An 18,842-nucleotide genomic window follows, 5' to 3' on the forward strand; every position below is an offset into this window, starting at 1 on the left:
TCTACCCCATCCCCCCCACCATCTCTCCCTCCCTTCTCCATCCTCTCTCTCTTCCCCCCCTCTCCCGCTCCCTTTCTCTGCCCCTCCTTACTCCTACTCTATTTCTTTCCCCTCACCATGTCCTTCCCCCTCTCTCTCCTCCCCCACCTCTCTCTTTCTTTCCCCCTCACGCTATAACTTTTGCGCACACCAATCAATGTACCCTTAGGGCCAGTTCACATCACATGCAGTCCAGTGCGTTTTTTTTTTCTTTTCCTTTCCTGCATCAAAAACACATAGAAAGTAGGTTATATGATTTTCAATGGCAGAGTTCACACCAGTGCTTGCAGTTCCAGAAAAAAAGTAAAAAAAAAAAAAAAAGAACCTGCACTGGAACGCTGTAAAAAGCATCAAAAACTCGGAACGCACCTAAATGCACCAAAAACGCACTGGAACACCCATGCTCTTATTTAAGGTTAAGGAAAAAAAAGGGAGGGGGGAATGCACTGGACTGCATCAAAAACGCACTGGAACGCATCAGAAAACACACATGCAAAAAAGCATCTGGAGCGCATCTGGACTGCGTTTCTATGGTGTGAACCGGCCCTTAGGGGTTTTTGATGCGTTCCGGTCCAGTCCAGTGCAGGAAAAATGCAGCATGTTCTACTTTTTTTTTTTTTCTGGAACTGCAAGCACTGGTGAAAACCATATAACCTACTTTCTATGCATTTTTGATGCAGAAAAAAACGCATTGGACTGTATATGCTGTGAACTGGCCCTAACAGAAAGTAAAAAAAAAATATTTTTTTGTTTTTAATTTATGTTCTTTTTTTTGTTTATAGTGCAAAAAAAAAAGAAATCTCTATTTGTGGAGAAAAAAAGGACGTCAATTTTATTTGGGTACAGTGTCGCACGGCCGCGCAATTGTCAGTTAACCACTTGCCGCCCGCCCAGCCATCGTATGACGGCCCCCCAGAACGACCGATCGCAGCCGCAACCATGTGACTAGGACACGGCACGACCCCGATCTGTGTAAATCACCTTGGCTGCGGCGCTTTAACCATGTGACGGGCTGTGTCCAATCACAGCTGGTCACATGTAAAAACGGAGATGCCGGTAAGCGGCACTCCTCACCTCACACTGAAAGACAGTAAGGAGAGGAGAACCGATCGGGATCTCATCACAAGGGACATGTAGGTATGCAATCAGGGCACTGATCATCAGTGCCCTGATTACACTTAAGTGCCCACCAGTGCCAGCAATCAGTACCAATCGGTGCCCACAAGTGCCACCAATCAGTGGCCATGAGCGATCCCAGTCAGTGCTGACTATCACTGCTGCCCATCAATGCCACTCATCAATGCCCATCAGTGCTACCTATCCGTGCCGCCTATCTGTGCCCACCAGTGCCACCAATGATTGCCCACCACTGGCAGCAATCAGTGGCAACTGAGGATGAGCTCCCCTGTGTTCTCACAGCCCACCAGGAAGTCGGCGCTGCGCTGATCACAGGCAGTGAGACGTTGCCCCGATGTGCAGCTGCAGAGATCCGGCAATGTCTCGCTGCCTGCGATTAGCGCAGCGCAGCGGCGACTTCCTGGCGGGCTCTGCACTTGGGGTGTGCGAACACGCCTGAGCTCATCCTTAGTGCCAACCAGTGCCCACAATTGCCAATCGGTGGCCTATAGTGATGCCAGTTAGTACTGGCTATCAGTGCTGCCCATCAATGCTCATCACTGCTGCCCATTAGTGCTGCCTATCCTTGCAGGAGCTCATCCTTAGTGCAAAACAGTGCCCACAATTGTCACAAATCTGTGCCCAAAAGTGCCAGCAATCAGTGCCCACAAGTGCCAGAAATCAGTGGCCATTAGTGATGCCAGTCAGTGCTGGCTATCAGTACTGCCCATCAGTGCCACCCATCAGTGCTGCCTATCCGTGCTGGAGCTCATCCCTAGTGCCGAACAGTGCCCACAATTGCCACCAATCTGTGCCCAAAAGTGCCAGCAGTCAGTGGCCATTAGTGATGCCAGTCAGTGCTGCCCATCAGTGCTGCCTATCTGTTCCACCCATCTGTGCCCACCAGTGCCACCTATCTGTGCCCAGTGCCCATAAGTGACACCTCATCAGTGCAGGAGAAAAATTTCTTATTTACAAAATTTACGTCCCGTGCACGAGCGGCCTGCGCGCCCCCTGAGGGGCGCGTGTGGCACGCTCTGTGATCGGCAAGTCTATGAGATTCGCCTGATCACTGATCTGAGCAAGGGGTCGATCCCGACCCTTACCACATGATCAGCTGATCATATGATACAACGGAGCCGGTAACCGGCTATTATTCCTCCTCGCGCTGACAGCGCGAGGAGAAAAAAAAAAAAGAGCCGATCACCGGCGGCCATGATCGGGACATCACGGCCAGTCCTGCCAGTGCCCACCTGCCCCCTGCCAGTGCCACCTCATTAAAAAATAAGTGCCCCGTCAGTGCCACCCAGCAGTGCCCATAGTGCCACCCAGCAGTGCCCGCAGTGCCACCCAACAGTGCCCACAATCTGTCTCAACAAAGGTGTTGCACCCCAGTGCCACATATCCGTGCTCATCAGTGTCATCTACCAGTGCCCAGCAGTTCCGCCCATCAGTGCCACCTATCAGAGCCACCTATTAGTGCCCATCAGTCCCATCTATCAGTGGTACCTATCAGTGCCCCTTAGTGCTACCCTTCCGTGCCACCCATCCGTGCCATCTTATCTGTGCCCATCTTTGCCCATCAGTGCCGCCTTATCTGTGCCCATCGGTGCTGCCTTATCTGTGCCTATTAGTGGCGCCTTAACTATGCCTATCAGTGCCCACCAGTGCAGCCTATCAGTGCCCACCAGTGCAGCCTATCAGTGCCGCCTCATCAGCGCACTTCAATGAAAGAGAAAAATGACCTGTTTGCAAAATTTTATAACAAACTATTAAACATGATTTTTTTTTTGCATTTTTTTGTTTGTTTAGCAAAAAATAAAAAAACTCCCAGCTGTAATTAAATACCACCAAAAGAAAGCTCTATTTGTGGGGAAAAAAATGATAAAAATGTCATTTGGGTACAGTGTTGTATGCCCGCGCAATTGTCATTCAAAGTGCATCAGCGCTGAAAGCTGAAAATTGGTCTGGGCAGGAGGGGGTTTAAGTGCCCGGTAAGCAAGTGGTTAAATGCCACCAAAAGAAATCTCTACTTGTGTGAATAAAATGATAACAATTTCACATGGTTACAGCGTTACACGACCGCGCAATTGTCATTCAAAGCGTGAGAGTGCTGAAAGCTGAGAAATGGCCTGGGCAGGAAGGGGGCGTAAGTGCCCAGGATCAAAGGGGTTAAAGCAACGCGGCACCATATCGCGATAAAATGGCCTGGCCATGAATCCTTCTGGAGGGCAACTGAGCGAAAGTCTGTGGTGACGGATCCGCCTCATCTCATCTTCTCCTCCGAGACATTTCCTGGAGAGCGGCCCAGCCAGGTGTGACTGCAATCAGTGCTGGGGGGCGGAGCTTCCTCTACAGGTAGGACAGGTGAGGGATCAGGTGAAGAGGGGAGGAGCAGCACAGGTGGTAAGGAAATAGACAGGTGAAGGGGGAGGGGCAGCAGAGGACACAGGTGAGAGTTCTGCCGTCACATCCAGGAAGAGGGGGATGGAGATGTCTGCTACCGGAGGAGACACGTAAATCACAGACAGGTAACGTCACCTGATCCCCCAACCTGGAGGGATCCCGCAATCTGATTGTTATAGAAAGAGGATCCCTGTGTGCTCTATTCCATGATAACCTATACAGAGCTGATATGTCATCAGGTTATACATTGTTACATTTTGTGTTTTTTGTTTTTTATGTCCTTTCATTTTATTGGTGATTTCCCCGGTAGAATGTTGTAAATGTTATGACATTTGTCAGAGCTTTTTTTAAATATATATTATTATTATTATTATTATTATTATTATTATTATTATTATTATTATTATATATATTTTTTTTTGTGTTTGTTTTTGGTTCATATATTTATTTTTTATTATTATTCACTGGGAGCCAATTGTAGCACCTGATACAGAAACCATATTGCCTCTGCATTTTAAAGCAGTGTTCCGCCTGGGGGAAAGAAAAGTCAGCAGCTAAAAATACTGTAGCTGCTGACTTTATCCACTTAAGCCCCGGACCAAGTTGCAGCCAAAGGACCAAGCCCATTTTTGCGATTCGGCACTGCGTCGCTTTAACTGACAATTGCGCAGTCGTGCGACGTGGCTCCCAAACAAAATTGGCGTTTTTTTTTTTTTTTTTCCCACAAATAGAGCTTTCTTTTGGTGGTATTTGATCAACTCTGCTTTTTTTTTTTTTTTGCACTATAAACAAAAATAGAGCGACAATTTTGAAAAAAATTCTATATTTTTTACTTTTTGCTATATCCCCAAAAAATCTAATGCATTTTTTTTTTTTCCTCAGTTTAGGCCGATACGTATTCTTCTACATATTTTTGGTATAAAAAAAAAAAAAAAAACACAATTAGCGATTATTGATTGGTTTGCGCAAAAGTTATAGCGTTTACAAAATAGGGGATAGTTTTATAGCATTTTTGTTAATATTTTTATTTTTTACTAGTAATGGCGGCGATCAGCGATTTTTCTTATTGTGACTGTGACATTATGGCAGACACATCGGACATTTTTGACACATTTTTGGGACCATTGTCATTTATACAGCAATCAATGCTATTTAAATGCACTGATTCCTGTGTAAATGGCAGTGAAGGAGTTAACCACAAGGGGGCAGTGTAGTGTTATGTATGACGTAATATGTGGGGTTTTTTTTTATTGTGGGGGGGCGTGGCCTGGCATGTGACATCACTGATCGTCCTTCCCTATATAAGGGAACAGGAGATCGGTGACAGCCACACAGGGAAGCACGGGGAGAGATTTGTTTACACAGACCTCTCCTCGTTCTTCAGCTCTGTGACCCGATCACAGGACACCAGCGGCAATCGGGTCCCGTGGCCACGGTCACGGAGCACAGGACCGGGGTCAGGAGCGAGCTGCCGGCGGCGCGCTCCCGACCCACGGCTGGGCACTTAAAGAATCACGTACCGCTATGTGATTGTGCCATTCTGCCGATGTATATCGGCGTGAGGCGGTCCTTAAATGGTTAAAAAAAATTATATATATATATATATAATTACACACAGACACTTACCTGTCCAGGGAGTCTACGATGTCCGTACCCCAGCCAATTTTCGGATCGGCTGTCGGGGTGCTTCTGCCGTTTGTCATAAGGGAAACCGGCAGTGAAGCCTTTCAGCTTCAGAGCCGGATCCCTTCTGCACATGCGCGAGGTGCGTTGCACTTTCTAATTGGTCCGGCAGTGGGGGGGGGGGGGGCGAAGGAGGGGGACAAACTTCCAAGGATCAGTGCCACGGCGCCATCTCTTGGAAGTGGGGAAGAGTTAAAAAACAGGTACTAGTATTTCTCTTCTCTTTTTAACCATAACAAAAACCCCCAAATATCCTGCGCTCCCCCCCGGTGGTATTTGATGGCACATCCCAACATAACTCTTTTCCACTTCCACACGGTGGGCCTTTTTCCATACCAGGCCTCCAGCCATGTCGCACCAGCTTCGGAGACAAACCCATTACCGCAGTGCCACCATTACCATCTTCCAGTTGACCTGTGTTGACTGAATACACTGTGGACCCATACCCCTGATGGGTCCCCCCCACACTTCCATCTTGTAGACTATCTTGCCACCATCAAAGGCCCCCACCGCCATTTCCCTGCTGCCATGACATGTCCTGTTGCACCACCTGGAATAAAGAAAAATGAACCCACCAGGAAGGGCAGGTGGGAGAGTGGTCCTCTGAACGATCCCCTGCAGTGTATCCCAGGTCACCCCCCCCCCCCCCTTAAATAAACTAAACCCCACATATTCCTACTTTATCTCCAATCACTACCCCCCCCCCCCACCTCTGCACTATTTTCTTAACCCTTGCTGTTCCCTTATCGCTCTCACCATGCCGGCCCTCTGCTAGTTCTTTTCGATCCCCCTCGCTCCAGGACTCTCTTTAAAATGGAATTTCACAGAAAATGTAAAGTCCCACTGTTTCGCTCCCTCCCCCTCAGCCGGGACTGATTTTTATCAGGACCTGCTCCCTCTTCCACCATCCTTGGCTGGATGAGGATGGTATCCCTTGCCCTGCCCTCTCCACTTTCGGGAGCCTCTTGGAACATGTCACATGTTCCAGGAGGCTGCAGGACCATTCACTATGTGCTGCATGACCTCGCACGTGCGCAGTGGGAGAGGGGGTGGAGGTCATTTATGGTTCCTCAGGAAGCAATCTCCAAGCTGGAGGTACCAGCAAAATGCAGCGGTGAGAAGGAGTAAGACAATGCCGCTGGACTCCAGGCACTGCTAAATATTTGATTTTGAAAAATCAGCACCTACAGTTTTTTTTGTCCAGTATTCGTAGCTGCTGGGGAAAAAAACCCCCAAAACTGAAGTTCCTCTTTAAAGTCCACCTCAAGGGCCACCGGGAGGTGGCATTAAGGGGTAATACTGCTAGTCTTTTATTCAAATAGCAGGCCTTGCTGAAATTTGAAGGGCTCTAGTCGGGTCAAGTCCTGGGGAAAAAAGTATGGGAACTCACCCAAGATCCTTCACCCCTGTGCTGGTCCACTTCATCACCAGCATGTGCATACCAATTAGCATACTGGTCTGTTACTATGAGCAGTTGCTGAAGGGTCTTTAGCTTGTTCCTGAGTACCTGCTTACTTGTGCATGACGTGACCTGGAGTTCCTTTTGGACTTTGCACTTGTCCTGCCCCAGCTCTGTTCACCTGATTACTCTGACCCGGGCTGTTTACTGGACTTGTCTTTGCCTGTTGACTCTGTACTGCTTTGCCCAGCTGTTACTGACCTTGGCCTGCTTCCTGGACTTGCTCTGCCTGACGATTTTGGTCCCTCACTGCCCGGAAGTTGCTGACCACTGTCTGTCTCCTGGCCTTGCTTTTGTCTCCTGCTCTGGTGCCAAGCTGCTTTTTTGCATCCTGTTCTGAGGTCTGCAACTACCAGCTCTACCCACTTGAGTGGACATTATCAGCTAATCTGACACATTGTGCCACCCCTTGCCCTCACACTTTCTGTCTTCAGCTCTAGGAGCTGCAAGAGAGGCCTCCACAACATTCCAGTCTTCACCAGGTACATGACAGAGATGCAGTCTCAATACTTTATAGACGGTTGGCTTCCATTTCCAGGGGTAGTACTCTTTATCGGGATGGGCTATAGAACTTTTGCCAGTCCACGCCTCTGCACTGCTTTACTGTAGTGTATGAAGTGAAGAAGGAGCCTTCCCTGAGCTATCCTTCCTTGTCTGGAACCTGACCCTGTGCCAAACTCTGTCCCTCATAAGCAGGTTCCTTTCCCTACCACACCATCGCCAAAAGCACATAAAAATCCGTTATGTACCCTCTCCCAATATGCCCATGAAGTCTCATGAGGATTCAGTGTCCAATTAGCTTGCTTTCTGTATGGCAGCTCTAACGGACCAATTTCCTTATGAAACTTCTCCTCCAATGCATTAATGGCACAATGCCAGTTACAGGTGGTAAGGCTACAGGCATGAGCCTATAACTGATCCTATAACTATGCCCATTCATTTCCTATGGTCCTCAAAGGGCCACATAACTTACCAAATCCCCTTCCTTCAGGTTGAGGCTGGATGGTAGAAGGTCCAGTGGTTGGGGGTATTGTGAGTCTGTGTCTCCCTCGCTATGAAGCATTCAGTAGATATCAGAAGGTGGCAACTGATGGTACTGGGGCCTATGAGTACTGACCGATGTTCTATACCTGTATGTAGTTTCCAGCTCTACAATGAAGCAAGCTTTAGTATTTCTCCTAGCAAGTAGAGACTTTGCAGGAGTCCTCTGCCAGGATATAGAGAAGAGATCTCAAGTGCTTCCGTTCCATTGGGGTATCCCATGACTCCCCCCATACCTATCCAAGTTTCACATCAGCAATAAAAATACAAAAGATACCCTTGGACTGTGTTTTATTGAGCCGGTGAGCGAGAAGAAAATGCCATGTACTTGACTGTGTGTGCTCTCGTGGGTTATGGGGCCACGTAATGCCAGTGACCCCTGTGGTGGTAGAGCTATACTACATTCATGTAAGCTGGTGAATATTGGCATCAACCAAAGTTCACGCACGGAGACGATCAAGTATTTAGCTGAGCTGGCTTGATCCATTCTTTGGAAGGAAAGGAGAGAGACAGCCTGTAGATGGAATTTGGCCCTCTAAAGGTTTGACCTTGAGGCTCCATACATTTATACAGATGTGACGTGTAGACACTTTCCATAATTCTTTATATGGTGAGTAAACCATCCTATTTAAGAAGGTAACTTCCTGATTGTCTCTTTATGGCAGGGATCTGCAATTAGCGGACCTCCAGCTGTTGCAAAACTACAAGTCCCATCATGCCTCTGCCTTTGGGTGTCATGCTTGTGGCTGTCAGTCTTGCTATGCCTCATGGGATTTGTAGTTCTGCAACAGCTGGAGGTCCGCTAATTGCATATCTCTGCTTTATGGGATAGAAACCGTATCTGCTAGGCCGAGGACTCCTCCCGTCAGCTAAAATTCTGTAGAAAGCTCAATAAAGACACTTGCTTATGGTTATGAAAAGTCCTCCACGTACACAGAATGGTTACCCCAGCTTTGTCCTTCAAATATACATGTACGAGGACAAGATGGAATCTACATGCACAGAAGATCTATACAATGTCAGAGACCTTATGTAATTAATCTCCCAATCTTTAATGCCGCGTACACACGATCGCACATTCCGACAACAAAATGCCCCATGTTTTATTTCCGACGGATATTGGCTCAAACTTGTCTTGCATACACACGGTCACACAAATCTTGTCGGAAATTCCTAACGTCAAGAACGTGGTGACGTACGAGCCGAGAAAAAGAAGTTCAATAGCCAGTGCGGCTCTTCTGCTTGATTCTGACCATGCGTGGAATTTTGTGCGTCGGAATTGTGTAAAACCGATCGGCATTACCGACAACGGTTCTCAAATTTTGTTTGTTGGAAATTCCAACCGAAAATGTCCAATTGAGCCTACTGTCAGGGCTGGCTTAGCCCTTCCTCCTCTGGGCTGGCCGCTCAGCTGTCGGCTAATTGCCAGCTCTCTTCTATTTCCACAGTTACCAGCTGTTCCCGATGATGCTCGCCTGACCTGCCTATTTAAAGCCTTCCAGCTCACTCTTTCCTTTGCCTTCTCGTTGGTCACATCACAAGGAACCATCTCCTGCTGTTTGTTTCAAGACTGGCTTGATGACATCCCTTCTGGCTTCTTATCCTGCTTGCAGTTGCTCTCCTTGGATCCCTTACTTCTGGACTGGCTGATTACCCGATCTGATTTATGAACTTTGGACTTGCTTACTACCCGATCTGGCTACTGGACTCTGGCTATGCTTCACTATGCTTTTTTCTATTTACCTTTTTTTTATTTTTATTAATAAACAAGTGTGATTTGTTTGCACTTCTGTCTCAGTCTGTTTCATCGTTCCTGACACCTACACATGGTCGGAATTTCCGACCCATCGAACATTTCCCGTCGGAAAATCCGACTGTACACAGCATAACAGTGAAGAGGCCATAGTCAGGATGGGGTGTATGAATTGGCCTGGAATGTTGAGAAGCTGCTTCCAAAGAGATGAAAGGAGGATAAAAGCTTAGATGTGGCTTGTTAGGAATGGGCGTAGCTACACAGGGCTAATGACGGGCTTGCCTATAATGACCATGTCGAAGAGGGACCATTGTGTGTTTTGTGTGTTTGTTTTTTTTTTTTTTATTATTTTATTTATTTTTTTATAACATTTTCCTTCTTCAGTAACTGCTTGATAACCGATGAAAATTAAAGAGGAGCTTTATCTTCCCCGTCAACCTTGTATCATTCACCTTCTGTATCCTCCTCTCAAAAAATTGGATATTGGATAAGGGGGAGGGTAAATTATTTTCTGGGAGACACATCCCTCCCCTTAATCTTACTTTTCACATAAGCCAGAATTAAGTGAACCATGCCCACAGCATCCTAGATCAGTGGTTCTCAACCCTGTCCTCAAGTGCCCCCAACAGGCCATGTTTTGGGAATTTCTCTTAAAATAGCTGTCCAAAATACCAAGCCATTGACTCTGGTTTAAAGCACCTGTGCAAGATGAAGGGGAAAACCTGCGAACATGGCCTGTTGGGGATACTTGAGGACAGGGTTGAGAAATACACTGTCCTAGGATACCAAGGCCACGGATCCCAGGAGGCCACAGGTTACTCAAGGTCATCAATGGTGGGGGACTGGCTACCTATTAATGAAGTTGCCCCCCTGATGATGCCCATGCATTGAGTGTTCAACCCAGTAGAGACAGTTGACATCCTCCCAGTGACATCATAAAATGGCGGCACAAGGCTGCTGTGCTGGATCCCTAGGGAACATTGCAGGAGCACAAGGTAAGTATATGCTTCTTGTGCACAACCCCGCTATGTGGGTAAGAGGGGATGGGGGTGGTGTTTTTCCTTTAGGGGAACCAATTATCAATATTTTGGGGACACCCCCCTTCCCAAAAATCAGCTTGTGCTGTAACAAAATCGCAGCACAGCCGGGGTGGTGGGTGCGCTCTCTAGTCAGAAGCACTGATCACACCGCCAAAAAAGTCCACCGCACTGCCACTTTACTCGTTGACAGTACTTGGCCTTGTACCGGGCTGAGACCCGTCTTACCTTGTTCCCACTGCTCCGCACTAATTAGACACAAGAGGGGGGATTTATGACTTCTCCAATCACAAGCAGAGGGCGGAGATTGTGCCCCTCCAGACATTCCCGACCAGAATAAGTACCGTCAATCAGTAAAGCGCCCATGTGGCGGCTTTTTTTGGGGGGCATCAGATCGGCCTTGGGGGGGGGGGGATTTGGCTGTGTGTTTCATTCTGGGTCACTGTATTGTCCTGGAATGAAGGTTCCCGGGACCTGGGACAAGCCTCCAAAATGCGGGACGGGCAATCCGGGACACACGGTCAACCTAGCTGAGGTGCCATTCACAATCTCTGTATGGCATTACCATATTGCACCGTAATGCAGGTTGTGCGCATTACCACAATGAGGAAGTGTAACCAGGCCCTTAAGCCATATGAAGAAAAACTCATTGTTTGCAAGCATGCCAGTGTTGCATGGTTTACCCCAATCCTTATTAGGCCTTCTTCTTTATTTATTTATTTTTTTTTTTTTTACACAGGTAGCCAGAGGGCTCTCAAGATTGGTAAGTCCTTTGGAGCTTTAAAGAGTTCGGGTAGAGAAGAACCTCCAAACTCTGATAACAGGAACTATGGTCCTGAAGGGGTTAACCCAGATGCATCAGATTCAGAAAAGGAAGAGGAAACCGTGTCTGGGGGGAAAAAAAAATAGAAAAACGCATTTCAGAATTTGAAGAGCTGCACATCCCAGAAAATTGCAAAATGAAAAGATTCCCCCAAGGGTTTTTTTATTTTTTTTAGCAGTTATGTGTTCTAATCAAGGAGGTTTATATAGTTGTAAAATCTATATTTGGACAAAATTCCTACATAATAGAAGTTCTGGCTATAGGTATATGCATTCATGTTCCATTAAAACTGTCAAAATATTGCACAATGCTACTATCAATTGACAATACATTTCAAAAATGGTATTCAAATGAGCATCCCAACATGTTTCGACTTATTTGGCCGTAGTCTTCTTCAGGTGTTTGTTTTATTTTATTTTTTCCCTCTAAAAAGATGCATCAGAACATCCCATGTGTTCAATGCCTCCATAATCTAAGCATTTGTGCATGTGATTATAGTATAGTGAATTTATAATTACCACTCAGGAAATGGAACTGTATCCTATAGCCCTGTCTGTGAAGGAGAGAGCAGGACACGTCTGGGTGAGCAAGGTGGACTAGCTTGGGACTGAGCCAAGGCTTTTGAACTGTGAAAGCCTCTTTTTTTTTTGTGACCTGTGAAGCTGACAGGAAACCCCAAACCCCAGTGTGGGACTGGAAGAGTGGCGGTGAGCCATTTTCCTTGTTTCTGTGGCACCAGAGTTATGGACCATTTTGTGTTTGCTGAAGAAAGCAGTTCTGTTTTCTGGTTTATTTTGCAAGTTTCAATAAAGATTGGCATTTTTACAAGCAGCTGGCAGTGATCCTGAGCTCCCAGAAAAAAAAAATTAAAAAAAGGCAGCAAGGTCACCTCCTGAACACCCGATAGTGGTTGTGGATCATTTTTTTTCAGAGCTTTGGAGAGTGTGAACCTAACCATCACTTTTACTGGACAGCTTGGCCCGTTACAGGAAGAAGAAAAGTAGAAAATTAATGGATCTACTGGCGAGAGCAACGAGAGCAATATGTTAGACATTCTAAAGGGAAAAAAAAAAATGACAAACATGTTATACTTGCCTGCTCTGTGTAATAGTTTTGCATAGAGCAGCCTCAATCCTCCCCTTCTTGGGTCCCCCGCAGACGGTCCTTCCTCCAAGCCTCTTGCTATAGGGGTACTCAAGTAGGCTTGCTTCCCAGCCATGCTCTGATTCGGCCCTACCCCTGCTCTCTCCTCCCTGGCTCACAAGCTGTGATTGACAGCAACAGGAGCCAATGATTTCTGCTGCTGTGAACCAATGAGAGAGAGAGAGAGAGACACCCAGGAGAGCCGCTACTCTCATGCACATTGCTGGGTCATGATGGAGCTCAGGTAAGTATAAAGGGGGGCTGGGGTGGGGGAAGCTGCACCCAGAAGATTTTTCACCCTAATGCATTAAGGTAAAAAACCTTGAGCCTTTAGGACCACATTAAGTTTACAAAAACGTTTGAATAGCTATTGCTTGACTGGCCATTGTGAGTTGCCGGGGACTGCTGTTCCCTTTCAGAAGGGTAAAGTCAGGCTTAGATATCTCATTAAAATGCCAGGGAGATCTATGAAGGTGACCATCTGACCACCCATAAACAGAAATATCAGGTCCTGGTTGGACCAACACTTGGATGTGGAATAATTCATATCATTGGCACCCCCATGTCTTCACCCCTGACATTTACATCGCACTGTCCTCCTTCTCTTCCAGGTGGCGGCACGTATGTTTGTATGAAGTATTGACATCTTATGGGGAACCTGCATGCCAGGACCAAGGGAGTCTTGAATGTCTAAACCTCTCCAAACAGAAGGTGAGAGTCCTAACAGAAACACAATACTGAACCCCACGGGAGAGCAAATAGGGGGGTTAATTGGAGTGTATATGCCCAGGCTACAGTGTGCTCCTCGGTACGTGTAGGGTTAACGTGACTAATCTTGCAATTTTAAATAAGCTGCCAAAAAAAAAATGCATCTGTGAGTTTTTAATAAAAATGTCATGGACGGGTGCAGAGGCAAGAGGCCGATCAATAAGTGAGGCATCCATTGCATGTCCTCAAACTTGATCAGCACGCTGACAGATTGTCAGGAGAACACAGTTCTCCAATCCAGACATGGGTAACACCCATAGAACATCATGTACATGTTAATCTTCCATCACTGTCACCAAATGTCAAAGACACATGCCCATGCTGACTCTCTAATTGGAGTGAGGACCTTGTCTGGTGAAGAAGGTGTGAGGAGAGAACTTGCCTTTGGAAGTTATAACCAGCTGTGAAACATCATTACGGCAGCTTGCAGTACCAGGCCGAGAGGCTTAGGTCGAGTGGAGGCAGCCCAAGAGGCTTGGTTTTTGGGAACTGGGGGCATTCGTATTGTGCCACTAGAGGGGGACCACTAAAATCTGGCTGTCTGGCCACACGCGGGCAGATACAATATGGTGTACAATGAGGCTTGTGGAGCAGCCAAGTGATTAAACCACACGTTTCTGAGATTCCCCTAAACTAAAAGTTAATGCATTCTACCTCATGGTAAGAATCGGTTATCACTTTCCTACTGCCCACCCACACCATGTATGCACCCGCTCTTATGGGGTCTATTTTACAAAAAAAAAAGCCACTTGAATGTCGCAAGCATTTGCCCAGTGATCTTGAATAATTACAGTAATGTGCCTCATACTTTTTATTTCTATGACTGTAAGCTCCTTCTAGTGGCCTTTTCCTGATTGAGGTATTATAGGAAAATGCCACATTACGGACATTAAATTTAAGCTAGGAGTCTCCAGTATAATGTTCTGTTGATGCTACATTATACAAAGACATTGTAGACAATTTGTGCTCTTCCAGCTTGGTGAAGACCCCCTTTCTGTTCCAGCATGACTGTGCCCCTGTGTACAAAGCCAGCCCCCTAAAGACATGGTTTGACCAGTTTGGTGTGGAGGAACTCGGGTGACCTGTAAAGAGCCTTGACCTCAACCTTACTCAACACCTTTGTGGTGTATAATAAGGGCAATTGTGAGCCAGGTGGTGTTGTCCAACATCAGTACCTGACCTCACAAATGTTCTTTGGACACAAATTCCCACAGACACCCTCCAAATATTTTGTGGTAAACCATCCCAGAAAGGTGGAGCCAGCTCCCTAAAGACAGGGTTTGACCAGTCTGGTTTGCAGAAACTCGAGTGTCCTGCACTGACTTCAACCCTATTAAACACCTTTGGGATAAATTGGAAGGCCAATTGCAAGCCAGGTCTTTTCATCCAACATCAGTGTATGACCTCACAAATGGCACAAACTCCCACAGACACCCTCCAAAATATTCTGGGAATCCTTTCCATAAGAGTGGAGCCAGCTCCATAAAGACATCGTTTGACCAGTTTGGTATGGAGGAACTCAAGGACCCTGACCTTGGGATGAATTGGAACGTCAGCTGGAAGAGAGATTGTTAATTTTGGTGCCCAACGTGGGGCAACTGAACAGCTTTGGGATGGATTGGAAGGCCAATTGTGAGCCAGGTCTTATCCAACATCACTACCTGCCCTCGCAAATGGGCAGAAATTTCCAGACACAATCCAAAATATGTGAAAAGTCTTCCAAGAAGAGTGGACACTGTTTTAGCTGCAAAGGGGCACAGGTCCATATTAATGGCCTTGGGGGTAGGGTGACAACCTGTCATGGTTATGCAATAGAGTTGGTCTACTTACCTGTTTCCATGTGTTCATCTCTAGAGACCAGCCGACCCTCACCTGACTGCTTTTGTAATCCATCCTCTGGCATGACTCCACCCTAGCTCCTATCAGAGAACTCTATATATTAACCTGTGCACTGCAGGCCAACCCCGCTGATCAATCATTGTGTATTCCTTTGTGCGTTAGCTTCCTGTTACCTGCCGTGTGCTCTTCTGCTGTTTCGTTACCAACTTTGGCGTGTCTTTGACTATCCCTGTTTGCCTGTGATCCTGACCTTTTTAGCGTGTCCCTGACTATTCCTGTCTGCTTGTGGCCCCGACCTTGGCTTTGTCCCTCACCATCTCTATCCTGTGAATGTGAGCTGGGGGTCGCGACCTGGAGCCAGTTGCAGCCAAGTCCATCCTCACCACTCGAGGCTCTGGTGAACACCTGCTGGCTCTTAGACTCCGCACCCCAGGGAATCTTATGCTCTAACCCCGGTGGGACCTGTCTCCCGTCCGCAGCAGTCAGCCATAGGGTCAACAACCTTGCGGTGCACTCCTGATCCCTACGGTGTGCATCTGTCACCTCGCCTCAAGGTGACCTGACACAACCCATATAAATGTCCATGAGGGTTGCCGGCTGACCCCCTTATTAATGGCTGTATTTTCGAATGGGATGTTCAAAAATGGCCATATAGATGTAATGGGCAGGGTTCCAAACATCTTTGTCTATTATAGAGTATGTAAAAATGTATCCAATGTCTACATAAGGATTTGGTAAATAAAATTTTAACCTCCCCTAAATGTTATCAAAAGTATGGGACCCATCCTAAATATGGAGGCAAGATGACTTTACCACCAGTGTTGGACGTTCTTTGTGGGAATTGTTGAACAAAGAAATCCATTTTAAAATCTACTCGAGGATCTTAAAGATGAATTGCACCCAAAGGTATAATTAAGGAAGGATAGTGTTGGAGAATTTCCATCCAAGGAGCGGATCGCTCTGTCACTGTCAGGGAAGAAGTTTCTTCCTGTTTTGAATTAATTTCTTTGCCTCGAAGGTGTTTTTCTATTTTTGCAGTTTGCGAGAGATTGAACTTGATGGACTTTGTTGTCTTTTTAATTAAAAACTCCATAACCGGATCTACAATCTAAATGCCCTTTTTTTTTTTTTTTTTTTTTGCAGGATGACCTCGTCTGCCCGACCTCTGACGGACGTGGATTTCTGTTCTGGCTCTCGTATCGAAGAGATAAACAAACTCCTGGAGGAGCTGGAGAGGAGAGAGATCAGCACCCTGCAGGAGAAGGAGGTCCTGCAGAGCTGTGTGCAGGCCAAGGACCTCATCTTCTCTTTAGTAGGTAGGAGACCTTTATCATTAAGCAAAGGGAGGGATGGGGTGGAAATTAACATTAAACGCAACATTTTAAAGTAGAACTGAACTCAAAAATGAACGTTTTCTGTTATTGGGAACATTTAGAAATCAACCTTCTTTTTTTTTTTTTTGTCTTGCATTTCTGCTGGAAAATAGCATGGCCCCTGTGCCTAGACCGCCCTATAACTACATCCCCCCCCCCCCCCCATGGTGGTACATCTGCAGTGTGAGAACATCTAAGGCACATACTGTGTGTCAAACCCAAGGCCTACGGGCCTAGTCCAGCCTGCCGGCCCTTATAATGTGGCCCCGACATCCCAGTTTTGTCCTCCTCTCCTCCAGACTGATGTCGGCGATGGATTTTTGGCCCCTCCCGCTGTAGCTGTCAAATCGGGAGAGGCAGCCGGTCACGTGAGCGCCGATTGGCGCTAGCAAATAAGGTATACAGAGGCATTTTTTTTAAAATAAAGCGTATACAGTGGAGACATTGCATGATGGAAGATAGAACAACCACTTTAACTCTGCACTCTGTACACGGCACACCCCTGCACTCTGTACGTAGCGCACTCATTAACTCTACACTCTGTACCTAGCACACTCGTTAACTCTGCACTCTGTCCACAGGGCACACCCCTTAACTCTGCACATAGCACACCCCTGCAACCGGCCTTTTGAGGGCAACCATACTGCCAATGCGACCCATGATGAAATTGAGTTTGACACCCCTGATCTAAGACATTCCTTCTTCGTCTAGTCTAGTCTCACCAGCCTTGGTGTGAGATTAGGTGATGTCACTAATGTGCTGCTCCCTGTTCTCCTTGCTGGAGGGGAAGCTGTACCTGAGGCGTGCAAGGATCTCCCTGCTTCTTACATTTTGTGGGTGTGTGCTTCCTCCACCTTCCCAGGGTGGGCAGTTCTGATGGGGCGTGGGGTTCAGCAACTGGTCTTGTGAGGGGTGGACTGGAGGATCAGGTAAGTATATCTCCCTTCTCCAATCCCCGAGACAAAAACAAACCGTTAACCCTTGCACTGAGTGTGGGCACAGTCCAACATCAAGGGAAAACTTTTCTTGCCCAGAAGTGGGCTTTAATACTGTTATTCCCTATGATCATCAGCTCCATCTAGTGTCCATAATATGGTATTTTTACTGGTAGTGGGAAATTTAAGAAGAAAATACTGCATTATGGCCCCTAGATGGAGCTGATGATCATAGGAAAGTCACTAATTCAGTGGGATACAGTCAGGCTTTGTCAAGGATGGGCGAACGTTTGTCACATTCTTCCAACAAATTATTTTATAACTAACTCAAAGTGTGTTAAACTGCATTTAAAGGGACCCCATCATTAGTTACTGCTTTAGTCTTTATAAAATGGACAATACCATTAGCACCACTTTTGACCCCAGTCTTGCAGAGCTAGAGGAGTTGGTAGAACTTTCAGCATTCAATGGCTCCGGGTGCGTCGGATGCCTGCGTCTTCCCCCTCTGGGCCGCTTTGGCGCTGCAAGGACATACTATTGATATAACGGATGAGGGGTGGTCAGGGCTGCTGTTAGAAATGATGGGGCCCCTCCCGTACAGCCATCCTGATGATGCCTGCTTATATCCTCCCACCTCCTTGCCCCCTCTGTTGACCTGATGGGGCTCAGGGAGATGTCATTTAAGCCCAAGTAAGCAAGTAGGAAGCGGGGGTGTGGTCTAGTAAAATCAATTCATTCAATTAGTCCGAAATTCACAGCTGCCCTGGGCCCCCCCTGTTTAGCTGATGGGGCCTGGACCCAGTACAATAGGACCGGTTGTACTGCCTTATCAGCAGCCCTGGGAGTGGTGAGGTAGGTGGGGCTTAGCCCACTATGGCAAACACAACATTAACAATTTCTGGTAACTAGTGATGGTGTGTTTTATTTTTGCATGCCAAAAAAAAAAAAAAAGGCAATATGGGCAGAGAGACCACTAGAGCATGCCTACCTAGCTTTTTAAGGGGTCTGAAGTGTTATTGGCCAATCCCCCATTTTAACTTAATGCAGCTCTGTAATTAATGTTATTATTATAATATAATAAATATATAATTTTAATTTTTTTTTTATACAACTAGTGTAAGCAGGGCAGAGAAAAGGGGTGGGCAGGAGGGACAGCTGCCCCTGATGCAGTGGACTCATTTGAAGGAGTGCCGCATGGCGAGTTCCCGTCCCTGTAGCATTTTAGGCCTGTAAGTTTCAGGGCGGGAGGAGGGAATTTGTACTAGGGACACAATGGAAGGAGGGCTTGATTTGTGGTAGGAAGAAGGATTTGACAGGCGGTGACAAGGCAGTTTGTGCTAGGAGGGGTTGTTTTTTTTTGGGGGGGGGATAGAATTTGTGCTAGGAAGGGAGATTTGAGGGGAGGGGAAAGAATTTATGTTCTGGAG

General features: G+C 46.8%; 1 protein-coding gene across 1 annotated transcript in view; it reads left to right on the forward strand.

The window, feature by feature from the left end:
- Window positions 1-3,564: 3,564 nt before the first annotated feature.
- Window positions 3,565-18,842, forward strand: part of LOC143961745 (nucleotidyltransferase MB21D2-like) — a 31,973-nt gene continuing 16,695 nt past the window's right edge. Inside the window, exons 1-3 of the mRNA XM_077471085.1 lie at window positions 3,565-3,686; window positions 13,112-13,211; window positions 16,251-16,423. Of these exons, the coding sequence (XP_077327211.1) occupies window positions 16,252-16,423 (172 nt within the window). The 5' untranslated portion in view covers window positions 3,565-3,686; window positions 13,112-13,211; window position 16,251. The remainder of the gene's footprint in view (window positions 3,687-13,111; window positions 13,212-16,250; window positions 16,424-18,842) is intronic.

This window comes from Lithobates pipiens, unplaced genomic scaffold, assembly GCF_037356315.1.
Source record: "Lithobates pipiens isolate NorthernLeopardFrog02 unplaced genomic scaffold, aLitPip1_a1.2 Scaffold_8, whole genome shotgun sequence".
Lineage (NCBI taxonomy): Eukaryota > Metazoa > Chordata > Amphibia > Anura > Ranidae > Lithobates > Lithobates pipiens.